Source organism: Xenopus laevis, chromosome 4S, assembly GCF_017654675.1.
Source record: "Xenopus laevis strain J_2021 chromosome 4S, Xenopus_laevis_v10.1, whole genome shotgun sequence".
Taxonomy (NCBI): Eukaryota; Metazoa; Chordata; class Amphibia; order Anura; family Pipidae; genus Xenopus; species Xenopus laevis.
The window spans coordinates 2410001-2423850 of NC_054378.1; the positions used below are offsets into that span (position 1 = coordinate 2410001).

General features: G+C 42.7%; 2 protein-coding genes across 3 annotated transcripts; one reads left to right on the plus strand and one right to left on the minus strand.

The window, feature by feature from the left end:
- Positions 1-3791: 3791 nt before the first annotated feature.
- On the minus strand, positions 3792-6592 carry zbtb3.S (zinc finger and BTB domain containing 3 S homeolog). Of its 2 annotated transcripts, none has more exons than XM_018260055.2 (2): positions 6459-6592; positions 3792-6197 (listed from the first exon to the last, which is right to left on the minus strand). In XM_018260055.2, exon 2 carries the CDS (start codon positions 6193-6195, stop codon positions 4066-4068), a length of 2130 nt encoding a protein of 709 aa, XP_018115544.1. In that variant the 5' UTR covers positions 6196-6197; positions 6459-6592; the 3' UTR covers positions 3792-4065. The 2 variants fall into 2 exon arrangements, with proteins under 2 accessions (XP_018115544.1, XP_018115543.1); XM_018260054.2 differs by lacking the exon at positions 6459-6592 and adding an exon at positions 6306-6448.
- A 129-nt stretch (positions 6593-6721) lies between these two features.
- On the plus strand, positions 6722-13673 carry LOC108715161 (DNA-directed RNA polymerase II subunit RPB7). The gene is made up of 8 exons (XM_018260056.2): positions 6722-6861; positions 8557-8666; positions 10353-10512; positions 10832-10882; positions 11712-11777; positions 12469-12540; positions 12936-12969; positions 13501-13673. Exons 1-8 carry the CDS (start codon positions 6850-6852, stop codon positions 13512-13514), a joined length of 519 nt encoding a protein of 172 aa, XP_018115545.1. The 5' UTR covers positions 6722-6849; the 3' UTR covers positions 13515-13673.
- The last annotated feature ends 177 nt before the right edge of the window (positions 13674-13850 follow it).

Sequence of the window (13850 nt, forward strand, 5' to 3'; positions counted from 1 at the left end):
TAGAAATTATTTAATTTTTTTGGTGAGTCGACTTTCCACCTTTCTCTCATGCTCAGATCCAGCACGTGGTTGGTCTGCTGTCAGCCACCGTAGTTTAGGGAATGTCTCATAATATAAAGTATAATTTGGCAATTGTAACATAAATGAGGGGTTATAACTGATTATTAAACTTCAGCCCATCCTTAAGCTTAGCTGCTCTACAGCAACATGTGGGACAGGCCCAGACTGGGATTCATAATAGGCCCTGGCATTTCAGATACACACAGATCCAAGCAGCCCCCTACAGGCCCAATAAATTGTGACTTACAGCAGCCCCTCTGGCATTTGCCAGAATCTACAGTGCAGGCTTGGCAAACATTAAGAAGATAGCCGAACAAGATCAGAAAGACTGGGAGCTGCTGGAGAACAGCTTTGAAGGCATGGGTTGTTAAAGGGGACACAAAACCTCTGAGCTGGTACAGTAAATTCAGAACCTAAAGGAACAGCAACACCAAAAAATGAAAGTGTGTTAAAGGAATGACAATACAATGTACTGTTGCCCTGCACTGGTTGCACTACTATAGTTTATATAAACAAGCTGCTGTGTAGCCATGGGGGAAGCCATTCAAGCACACGATACACAGTAGATAACAGATAAGTACTACTATAGTTTATATAAACAAGCTGCTGTGTAGCCATGGGGGCAGCCATTCAAGCACAGGATACACAGTAGATAACAGATAAGTACTACTATAGTTTATATAAACAAGCTGCTGTGTAGCCACGGGAGCAGCCATTCAAGCACAGGATACACAGTAGATAACAGATAAGTACTACTATAGTTTATATAAACAAGCTGCTGTGTAGCCATGGGGGCAGCCATTCAAGCACACGATACACAGTAGATAACAGATAAGTACTACTATAGTTTATATAAACAAGCTGCTGTGTAGCCATGGGGGCAGCCATTCAAGCACAGGATACACAATAGATAACAGATCAGTACTACTATAGTTTATAGAAACAAGCTGCTGTGTAGCCATGGGGGCAGCCATTCAAGCACAGGATACACAGTAGATAACAGATAAGTTCTGAAGAATAACATTGTATACTACAGAGCTTATCTGTGTATCCTGTGCTTGAATGGCTGCCCCCATGGCTACACAGCAGCTTGTTTCTATAAACTATAGTAGTACTTATCTGTTATCTACTGTGTATCCTGTGCTTGAATGGCTGCCCCCATGGCTACACAGCAGCTTGTTTCTATAAACTATAGTAGTACTGATCTGTTATCTACTGTGTATCCTGTGTTTGAATGGCTGCCCCCATGGCTACACAGCAGCTTGTTTCTATAAACTATAGTAGTACTTATCTGTTATCTACTGTGTATCCTGTGCTTGAATGGCTGCCCCCATGGCTACACAGCAGCTTGTTTCTATAAACTATAGTAGTACTTATCTGTTATCTACTGTGTATCCTGTGTTTGAATGGCTGCCCCCATGGCTACACAGCAGCTTGTTTTGTAAACTCTTTCTAAAGCAAATACACCAGTTTTACTAGTGCAGGGAAACAGTACATTACATTGATACATTGTCATTCCTTTAAGACAATTTAATTGGTTGGCGTTACTGTTCCTTTAAGTTACAAAAACATACCTTATTATTTTCAGACTGTACATCTATTTAAAAGTGGTGTTGCTCTTTTCCTGCTCTCCGAAAGAAACAGAGAGCACAACTCATCAGCTAATAATCAAAACGTATTAATGATACAGGGGCTCATTTATATTCTTGTTGTCATCATATTTGCCCTGTGTTACTTAAAAGAGCTGATTTAAGGGGGGCAGTGCACCTTGAAATGAACATATAGTATATCTTAATATGATACAGATGGTGGTATTATAAGACATTATGTTATTGGTCTTTCTTCTGTATTTTTTAGGGTCCCACATACCCCGAAAGGCAGAAAGAAAATGAATAGGACTAAGTATGAATAGAAGAATAAATGATACAAAACTAATAACAATCTAGGCTCAGAATTAATCTTTCTGATTGTCAGCATCAGACAAATAATTCAACAACTACAATAAAAAAGACCAACTGCAAACTGTCTCCATCATACTAAAAGTTAATTTTTAGGTGAAATTCCCATTTTAAGTGCCACAGTGTAAACATATACCACAGACTATGAAAAGGCCGGGTTCATATACAATGGTTTAGCACAAAATATAAATCAGACTTGTCCAATCTGCAGCTCTTTTTGGACTAAACCTCAATAAATATCCCTGTGTAACACGGCAACATCTGCAAAGCCACAGTTTGAACACAACTGCTGTAAAGGGAAATTCATAAACAATATCAGCACTGGACCAGGTTATGTTAGAAAATATAGTATAGACATTTTAGCTCAGTATCTGTTGACTTCTTTCTGTTCTTGCGAGTTGTTAGGGTGGGACACTTCCATCTACTTCTCCAATCTGTCATATCACCCTAAAAACTCTGAACAGAAAGAAAATTGGCTGCAGGTGGAAGGTGATAAATCTATTAGGTGCTAAATAAACAACTGCACAATCTATTTGTATAAGGAATATAATAGTGCTCTTAGTTTATGGTATTAGAATAATGTTAATACCTAGAATATTCCATCCCATTGTTATAAAAATTCCTTAGTAACACTTATTTTCCTCATTATGAGACAGCTTAAAAGACCAGTAACATACAATTTTTTTTTTTTTTTAAAAACTCGTTTGTAATTAATGCTCGGGCTCCTCTTCAGAAACGGCGTCAGGACAATCCATCGTGCGGCACTCGATTTCTCCTCCCGGCCTTCTATAGCCAGGGAGGAGAAATCGAGCGCCGCAGGATGGATCGTCGCCCTTTCTAAAGAGGAGCACAAGCGGAGAATTGGTATTTTTTAATAAAGACTTTGTGAATTTAAAGATAAAAGTGTCTTTGGGGCAAATTTACTAAGCAGCGAAAATTCGCCAGCGACGGCTTTGCAGGCAGCGCAACGCTTCACCAGCCAAAATTTTGCTTAGACAATGCAAATTCACCAACATGTGAAGATGCTTCCAGGCCACCGAACGCTGGCGAAGTTTCGCTAGTGGTAATTCGGCAAGCAGATCTAAGTTGCGCTAACTTTGGCTAATTTGCATACGGCGGGAAGTTAAAGTTCAATGGACGTATATGTTGCAGCAAAAACATTACACTACACAAGCCCAGGGAAGTTTAATAAAATAAAGTTGTTATATTGCCCTACACATGAGACCACTGTATAGTTTATGTTAGGAAATATAGGGGGGAAGCCGGTTACCTCAAAAAAAAAATTATGCTCTTTTGCAGCCTATCACCCTGAAAAAAAGGAAAACACACCAGCGGATTCTGGGAAAAATTTTCAACTAAATTTTTAGGAAGTCCTATCTACACTATTGCACTTCTCCTGGTCTGAGGTGTGCGAAGGCAAGTCTGGCGCAAAAGGTCACGTTCAGTAAAATCCGCATCTTAGTGAATTTGCGCAGTTATGTCCCTTCCCAGAGCGCAACTTTGTCTGGCGATTGAGTGCGAATGAGCGCCAGAGTCATTCTCTTTCACTAGCGAAGTTACGCCTGCGCCCTGCGAAGTACTGAAATAACGTCACGCTGGTGAATTTTCGCCAGCGTTAGTCACTTCGTACTTTAGTAAATTTGCCCCTTGGTGTTTGTTACTGGTCCTTTAATGACACCTGGACATACTACTCTATGCTTCTGCTGATCATCCCATGGATTTATAGGGTGCTTCAGCAGCACCCCTATTCACAGAAACCAAAGGCCAAGACTCCTTTTTGTAAAGAAAACATGTTGAACTTTCAATCTTGATTAAATGGCGTTCCTTCTTTTGTAATGATAACATTGGGAACAAAACATTTGTGCAAAGAAAAAAAAAAAAAAAAAAAGAATAAATTACAACAGTCAAATATACTGTACTTGAACCTGACATTTAGTCTGAATGTTCTTATCGGTCACATGGGCCTAGAAAAAACTCTTTTCCTTGAACATCCGCATGTGCCAGAATAGAATTCATAGTTGAAGATGCCAAGCTTTAATCTAAGTCTTCAAGGCAAGTTAGGGGGTGCTGGCTCCATTTCCCCCTTTGGTTTCTTGAGACTTGGCTCAAGCTGGCTGTGTGCCTTACGGATGTGCCTGTATAGGTCCCCGCTTTGAGTGTAGCTGCGTAAACAATACCGACACTCATAGGGACGTTCTCTGGTATGTACAGTGGCATGTCGCCTGAGTGTGTAGGAGCAAGAAAAAGTCTTGCCACATGTTTTGCAGGTGGGAACATCCTCTGGGAATAGGGGAAAACCAGGATGTCCTTCAAAATCCTGCAAATACATGGTCTCTGCGTGGATGGAAGGAGGCAGAAGGGTTCCATAACCAGGTTGATGCCCACCTGGAACTGCAATCATATGATAAGGCAAGTAGCTAGATTCCGCTTCTCCTTCCTCCTCCTCCTCCTCAAAGTCATGCCGTTTAAAAGATCCAGCTCCTCTGTCACATTCCTCGTCAGATATCACAATGGCCTCTACCTTCACTGTAACACCTGAGTGCACTTCACTACCAGTGGAGCTGCATGGGCTAGAAGCAGCTGCCGTCTCCATGCCAGGCTGTGTTGTGGTGGTCACTGTTAGCTCTGACTTGGCACAATCACCCTCTTCTCTCTGCTTTTCAATTAGAGAAGCAGATGTCGGAAAGGGATATCTGGATGTACCGGCTACTGCCTGTGTGGTGCCTGCTGACTCTGGACTTTGTAAAAAGTATCTGGAAAGGCCTGGTGGTGTACTAATACTGCCTGTAGGCTCCTGAACTTGAGGAGTGTATCTGGGCCGAGCTGGAGCCAACTGCATGCTACCAGTTGGCTCTTGTGCCTGCAACGGAATTCTAGATGCACCTGGTTGCACTGCTGCATTCCCTGCAAACTGGGGACTCTGTACACAGTACCTGGAAGTCGCTGGTGTTGCCATTGTGCTACCAGCAGGCTCTGATGTTTGCAAGGAATATCTGAAACTCCCTGAAACTGATAAAGTTGTCCCTGCTTCTGTGTGATTTTCCAGAGACATTCTAGGCATTGTCAGTACTTGGTTGTTAATGTGTACAGATTCTTGAGATGGTAGAGAATACCTGGAACCTCCCATCGTACCCTGCGTGCTTCCTGCTGGTTCTTGCCTCTTTGGGGAGTTTCTAGAGGGGGCTGCCTGTGTACTGGCACAAGTATCCTGGATTTCTGTAGGATACCTGTGAGTGGGCAGTGTGACTGTACTTTGAGGAGCATCGTGCTGTTGAAATCGCACACTCTCTGGGATTGGCTGCTCATTCTCCGTTCTTTTTGGCACCTCAAACCTTGAAGTCCCTGCCACCTCCTGATGACTTAGGCTTAATTGCTGCCCTTGGCCTCTTGCACTACCTGCAACCACCTGTCCACTTCCTGTTCCCTCTTGTATACCAAGCCCAGAACTTCCTGCCACTTCTTGTCCACCTTCTACTATTGTATGTGCCTCAAGCCTAGAATTCACTGCTGCTCTCGGTCTATTTCCTGACACCTCCTGTGCCTGATAACCAAAACTCCCTGCCACTCTCTGCCCTGTTCCTCCTGCCTCCTGTCTCTGGAACCTAGAACTCCCTGCTCCTTCCTGAATCTGGTACACTGCATTTCCTGGCACTTTCTGCTCACTTCCTTCTGCTTCATCACCTTGGAATGCCACATTTCTTGTTCCACTCTGCTCACACTCTATACCCTGTTGTCCCAGCTTTACATCTTCCCTCTCTGCTAAATGGTAGGCTGTGGAGCTCTCCTCTTCTCGTCGTGTGCTGTCTGCTTCTGCTGGTGCTCGGCCCTGCAGCTTCTTTTTGCAGACCCTTACAACCTCGTCCATGTGAAGGTAGCTGGCGGCGGCCAGGACATCCTCGGCGGGTGCCTCCTGGAAGCTGAGTCGCCCGCAGTACATGAAGTTAAGAAGTAGAGAAAAGGCTGGTGCTGTGACGATCTGGTTATTGAGCGTGAGGTCGCGTGTATCCGGACGCTCCCTGCACGACATGTGAAAAAAGGGGCTGCAAGAGGCCAGGACAGAGCGGTGAGCCAGAAAGTGGGCGGTACCAACTAGGACTTGGCAATCGCACAGAAATCCTTGCAACTGCTGGTCACGCAAACTGTGCAGGATACGGCGACTGTGATCTGGAAACTCCATGGCTAAAATGGTGAAGAGAGAAAAGCAAGATTACGGCAGTGAAACCACACACGTACAATGGGAAATGGATGATAGTTGTGATTATGGAGCAATGCAATAGTTATTCCCACCTTTCCTTCACCTCCAGGCTCACACCACTGCTGGCCACTTAGAAGAACTGTCATTAGAGAACAATCTAGATCCACTGACCATTCACAATGTCAACATTTTCACCACAATACAGGATTCCATTGACAGTCACGTGACCCAGCCATCCTCTTTACCTGCACAAAGCAAATCACGCGAGCCACGCCCCTTCCGCACGCCTATTGGCCCCTTTCTGCTTAGGCCCGTCCCCGCTGCTCTGGTTGGCCGGTAGTCGAGTTGGTTGTGGAAGGCGCTTGAGGTACTAGACAGTTCATTCCCTGGCAGCCCCAGGTGTGTGTTTACTTCCGCATTCGGTTCGCTATGTTACTGAGACACGACAGAGAATCTCTGTATTACCCGGAGCCGAGCCGGTGCTGCCACACTTCGCTGCCCCGACGTCATTTCCTGTCCCATGTGACGTCAACAACTGGGGACGCACAATCGCGCCGCCTTTTCAAATAGCTTTATTGTTCCCGACGGAATAGGGCAGTGTGGGCGCAGCAGAGGCAGTGAGTGCGGGATCCCAACATGTTCTACCACGTAAGTGCAGCGGTTTAGCTCCCGTGTCGCTAATTGTCACAGGCGGTGAGTGTTACTGACTGGGATCCAATGGGACTGAGTCTGTGAAGCCCGCGAGTTGCTGCTTATTTCACTTCCTACAGGAAGTCTCTAGGGTCAAACTACTGTGATCCTCGTTATGCCTTTACCAATTAAACTCTTTGTATATGTAACAGGTGGATGGGTTAGGGTTTGCCTCCACCTTCTTGGGTCTCTATAAACCTGAACCCAAGCGAGGGCTCCATTGGACTCTATATCACATGGGTTTATGGGATTACACACACTAATTGCTCTAAATCAAATAACTTTGTGGTTCTTTAAAGGGATCCTGTCATGGGAAAACATGTCTTTTTTCAAAACACATCAGTTAATAGTGCTGCTCCAGCAGAATTCTGCACTGAAATCCATTTCTCAAAAGAGCAAACTGATTTTTTTTTTATATTCAATTTTGAAATCTTGACATGGGGCTAGACATTTTGTCAGTTTCCCAGCTGCCTCCAGTCACGTGACTTCAGCTCTGATAAACTTCAGTCACTCTTTACTGCAAGTTGGACCCCCTCCATTTCCTCCCAGCAGCCTAACAACAGAACAGTGGGAAGGTAACCAAATAGCAGCTTAAATGCAAAACAAACATGTTTATTTAAGCATAGACTTTGCCAGTAGAATAACTCGCCAAATGGAGTAGGTGGCCCAGGTGCAAGGGGGCAGACAAACCGTATACAAAGAAGCAAAATGTTGGAGTAGGCCGCTCAAAAGGTCACACATGGATCAGATGAATATAGAGTCAAAAATAGAAATCTTTATTGGTATAAACTACACATGCTTTTTTGCCAAAAGTGCACATTTTGTACATATGAACTTTGTATTGTTTTAAATGTGCACTTTTGGCAATGAGGTATGTGATCCCTTTAAATGGTGAACACCAATTGTATGTTTCTTCTCCCCCTCCCCTTGTGATTGGTGACTTGACCTTTATATACCGACCCTGGTTTGTGACTTACAACTAAGTGTCTTTGACACAAAACGCATCAGGCATGAGTAGTTTATACCATTAAAGATTTCTATTTTTGACTCTATATTCATCTGATCCATGTGTGACCTTTTGAGTGGCCTACTCCAACATTTTGCTTCTTTGTAACCAGATAACAGCTCCCTAACATAAGATAACAGCTGCCTGGTAGATCTAAGAACAACACTCAATAGTAAAATCCAGGTCCCACTGAGACACATTCAGTTACATTGAGTAGGAGAAACAACAGGCTGCCAGAAAGCATTTCCATCCTAAAGTGCTGGCTCTTTCTGAAATCACATGACCAGGCAAAATGAGCTGAGATGCACCTACACACCAATATTACAACTAAATACACTTGCTGCTTCAGGAATGACATTTTATATTGTACAGTGAATTATTTGCAGTGTAAACTGTGTCATTTAGAAATAAAAACTACATCATAAAAATCATGAGAGAATCCCTTTATAAACAGAAGAAGAATTTATTGAGCAGGTCATTTATACACATGCAGAACTCTCAGATCCTCCTGATCGAAATCCCTGGGGTATAGAAAACCCTTACCCTTTTATAAAATACAATAGTCACTGAGTTAACCCCTAGATCCTTGATTGACAGTTAAGCCACAGTCGTGTGCAATTGTTTTTTTGCTCTTCTCTTATCCCCAGATCTCATTGGAACATGAAATTCTTCTGCATCCAAGATATTTTGGCCCTAACCTTCTCAACACTGTCAAACAGAAGCTCTTCACTGAGGTCGAGGGAACATGTACTGGCAAGTAAGTATGTGGGTAGGTTGCTTTGCATACGTACACTGCATTTACTCACACTAGAACAAGTGTATGTTTTCTCTTGCATGCAAAACATCTAATCCCCAGATCTCATGAGACCTATGTATCCATTAATAGCGCAGAACCATGAATGTTCCAGCTATATGATTAAATGTAAAACTGCAGCTCACCCGATGGGAGAGTTGACCTGAGTGTAGAAACCCCAGGTCCGACACCTTCGGATGAAATTAAAGGGATCCTGTCATCGGAAAACATGTTTTTTCAATACGCATCAGTTAGTAGTGCTACTCCAGCAGAATTCTGCACTGAAATCCATTTCTCAAAAGAGCAAACAGATTTTTTTATATTCAATTTTGAAATCTGACATGGGGTTAGACATTTTGTCAATTTCCCAGCTGCCCCCAGTCATGTGACTTGTGCCTGCACTTCAGGAGAGAAATGCTTTCTGGCAGGCTGCTGTTTTTCCTTCTCAATGTAACTGAATGTGTCTCAGTGGGACCTGGATTTTACTATTGAGTGTTGTTCTTAGATCTACCAGGCAGCTGTTATCTTGTGTTAGGGAGCTGCTATCTGGTTACCTCCCCATTGTTCTGTTGTTAGGCTGCTGGGGGGGAAAGGGAGGGGGTTGATATCACTCCAACTTGCAGTACAGCAGTAAAGAGTGAAGTTTATTCGAGCACAAGTCACATGACCAGGGGTAGCTGGGAAATTGACAATATGTCTAGCCCCATGTCAGATTTCAAAACTGAATATAAAAAAATCAGTTTGCTTTTTTGAGAAATGGATTTCAGTGCAGAATTCTGCTGGAGCAGCACTATTAACTGATTCATTTTGAAAAAAATTTTTTTTCCCATGACAGTATCCCTTTAACTCAAAATATGTGTAGTTAACTGTAAAGTCAGCTATTTTTACACTCGCCATATCTGGCAAGTGGCCTGGGTGCCGTGTCCCGAACCCGTAGCTTGAGGTGCAAATACGACCAAATGATGACCACGCACTCCTGCAGCCAGACGATAAGGTAAAATCAAAGCTTTATTCCATATTGCTAAAAGTTACACGCTTTGATTTTACACACACCCCCACCCACCCACCACTGGACTGCTGAGTGGAGATATTAGAAACAAACAGGGAAAAACCCACCACTCATTTTCTCCTTTTATACATCACTGACTCTGTACTGCTTAGAGAAACGCATCAGAAATATACTAGCGAAAACCTTTTGTGCGTTTCCTTTCTTTATCCAGCAGAAAAAAAATCTCAGACGCGGCCTTTGGGGGGTATTGGCCCATAAATGAAACACTGCCTTCCTGCCACCATACAGACCCCCTTACGGATCTGTGTTGGTTTCTGATGCGGCTTATTTCAATTCTCAATGTATTAGTAGTGGGTGTTGTGCTTGGAGTCTGAGCCATACTCTGATAGGCTGAGAACAAATATAAGCAATGCCCCCAACCTGTTCGGACTTTGGCCTGACCACCATGGTGATGTCAGTCAGGAAAGCAGGGGCCGCAGTTCAAAAATAAATTTAGGGCCAAATAATTTATGAAAGTGATGGTGACAACTGAAAAGTTCTGAAGCAACAATGAATACCCCACCATGTGCCTTCTTGGTGACATTCTCCATGTTTTATCAACGCATTTTTAATCGAATCGTTTTCCTCGAATTCCTCCCCAGGTATGGCTTTGTGATTGCAGTGACCACAATCGATAACATCGGTGCGGGGGTGATCCAGCCAGGCAGAGGGTTTGTGCTTTATCCGGTCAAGTACAAGGCCATTGTCTTCCGTCCTTTCAAGGGTGAGGTGGTGGATGCTGTGGTGACCCAGGTTAATAAGGTGAGAGCTGTACAGATTAGTGATACAGTCGGACTAATCACAAGATTCCCCTCCTGCTGCTCTAAACTAACTGCATCTTGCCAGGAATAACTGGACGCTGACATTTTAGCAAAACCACATTATCATCTGAAACATTAACCACAACTGTCAGTGCCTGTAGGTCATTCTCCTTTGCCTGCAGTTTTCTTGAATTATTATTTATCCTTATTAAATTCCGATGCTCAGAGTTGTGGCAGATCATCAGCAGGAGGGATGTGCTTTGGCCTATGATTCAGGGATATGCAGTGCACTTAACCCCTTGCTTGCTTGGTCTCCACAGGTTGGACTGTTCACTGAAATTGGTCCTATGTCCTGCTTCATATCGAGACATGTGAGTTATCTATACTTTCATTACAATATGTCTACTACACTGCAAATAATTCAGTGTCCAATATAAAATGTCATTCCTGAAGCAGCAAGTGTATTTAGTTGTAATATTGGTGTGTAGGTGCATCTCAGCTCATTTTGCCTGGTCATGTGATTTCAGAAAGAGCCAGCACTTTAGGATGGAACTGCTTTCTGGCAGGCTGTTGTTTCTCCTACTCAATGTAACTGAATGTGTCTCAGTGGGACCAGGATTTTACTATTGAGTGTTGTTCTTAGATCTACCAGGCAGCTGTTATCTTGTGTTAGGGAGCTGCTATCTGGTTACCTTCCCATTGTTCTGTTGTTAGGCTGCTGGGGGGTGATATCAGTCCAACTTGCAGTAAAGAGTGACTGAAGTTTATCAGAGCACAAGTCACATGACTGGGGGCAGCTGGGAAACTGACAATATGACTAGCTCCAAGAAGATTTCAAAATTAAATATAAAAAAACCAGGTTGCTCTTTTGAGAAATGGATTTCAGTGCAGAATTCTGCTGGAGCAGCTCTATTAACTGATGTGTTTTGAAAAAAAAAAACACCTTTTACCCATGACCGTATCCCTTTAAGAAGAGGTAACTGCTATTTAGAGAGGTGCTTGATTCTCAATGTTTCTATTCCAAACATCAGCGTTTGTGTGAGGCACTTCTCATTGCACCCGCCTAGAGGAAAAAAGCAACTTGCAGGTTAGACGTAATATTGCAAATGATAAATGGTTTTCTTCACACAATGTGACTTCTCTTTCACTACTAACCCTTATGATTATTATTTAATCTGATCTTTTATTTCTTTCTCTTAGTCAATCCCCTCTGAAATGGAATTTGACCCCAATTCTAACCCACCATGTTATAAGACTGTGGATGAGGTAATTTGCACTTCTTGTATCCTGATGTGAATGTGAATATGTCATTGGCTGTAGATACACTGGTAACTTTATTATCTTTGCATGACAAGTTTTTGGGAACTTTTTTTTTTGTTCTGCACATTCTATGCACCAGCTTCTTCCATATTCCCTTATCTGTGTACTCTCTGCTCAGGATATTCCCATCTAGTTATATTTTACACCCTCCAAAATATTAACTTTTTATATCGTGTCTACTGTATTCCTCTTTTAAATAATCTTAGTCACCTACTGCACAATTAACTTTAGGCGGCGTCCCTTTTATCCCGAGGCGGCGTCCCTTTTACCCCGAGGCGGCGTCCCTTTTACCCCGAGGCGGCGTCCCTTTTACCCCGAGGCGGCGTCCCTTTTACCCCAAAATGATAACTTTTTATATTGTCTACTGTATTCCTCTTTTAAATAATCTTAGTCACCTACTGCACAATTAACTTTAACCGACATCCACGAAAATTGGAGGCGGCGTCCCTTTTACCCCGAGGCGGCGCCCATTTTACCCAGACGTTACATCGCGCAGGACCCTATTCCACTACAACTAGGGTTGACCCACACACATGATATATATTATACTTCCCTGTGTTAAGTAAAGTTTCCATAAACATGTTTAGAGTTTAGTATCCATAAATCACATCCTGTTTCTTTTTTTTTTTTTTTTTAGGATGTCGTCATTCAACAGGATGATGAGATCCGGCTCAAAATTGTCGGGACAAGAGTGGATAAAAATGATATTGTAAGTAGATTGGAGGAGTTAGGAATGTGGGTCTCAGGCTGGGCCCCTAAGTAACTTGAGAAAATGAGGCAAGCTTTGTAGGATTTGATGTAACAATAACATTTGTGTTTGCCAAGGACAGTGGTAAGGACTTTCTTTCCCTTGTTAAAATCTGTTGGAATATGTCCTTGCAGTGGTAAATTTCAACCTTCCAGAGTATAGTATGTCAGGCTTCTCGGTATCCATGTTTGTTTTGTATCTTATTTATTCTATATTATTCTATTTCATAGCTCATCTTTCTCATCATTGTCTTACATTGTGCACAAGGGATAGCAGAACTATAAATACAAACATTTATGATATGCTTGGTAGTAAATATTAATAGGCTGATAATCTTTTTATTATTATTCTTACAGTTTGCTATCGGTTCTCTGATGGATGATTATCTTGGTGAGTAACGTTACCAGCTGAGTGACATTGATCAGTCATTGCCTTTCCATTGGGATGTTGACATTCCTCCTTAAAGAGCCAGTGTATTACAAAACGCTAGGTTGCTTTGCACTTTTTGCAGTTCAATTAGTTAGGAAATATTCTTGGAAAGATACTGGATATCATAATATTCCCTGTGCCATTAGCAGTGCACTTGTCCGTATATAATAAGGGTATCATTGTGCATTTTAGAAGCTGGAGTGAGGGGTTGATTTGATGGTGGATCGGATGAGATGAGTGCAATGTGTATAACTGTAGAAGTAGTTAGTTATAGTGACATATGGGGTAAGCACTGAGATCCTGCCCAGATTATTCTACAAATTATGGCTGACTGCCATGTTTCTTATATATTTTACCAAATTTGAGGCTGCCGTGAATATATACTGTTCTTTATAGCTGGGAGAGCACAGGCTGGAGCAAGATTGCATAGGACATGTGTTTCTGATCAGCATATTGGTTTCACTGCCTAATTTCATTTTATTTTTGCTGCAGGTCTGGTGAGCTGACGTGTACCACCCCCTGTCTCTGAAGTAACAAATGATCTGCTCCCTCGGCATCCGTTGTGTTTTGGTGCCGTGCACAAAGCAGGAAAGGGTCCATTTATGGGGATGTTTAACCCGTTGTACATATTTTCCCATTTGTTTTAATAAAAGGCTACAAACTAATGTCTCTTGTACATTCCCATCACTGACTGAATGAATTGAGAGCTGGGTGAAAACCATTCGTCTCCAGAAGTTAGTGCCGAGCTCTGCTTACATCAAATGTCATTCTAACAGTAAAGTGCATTGATTGTGGCTGTCAGGGAAAGCTGGGAGTAGAGTTCAAAGAGGGCGAACATCAGT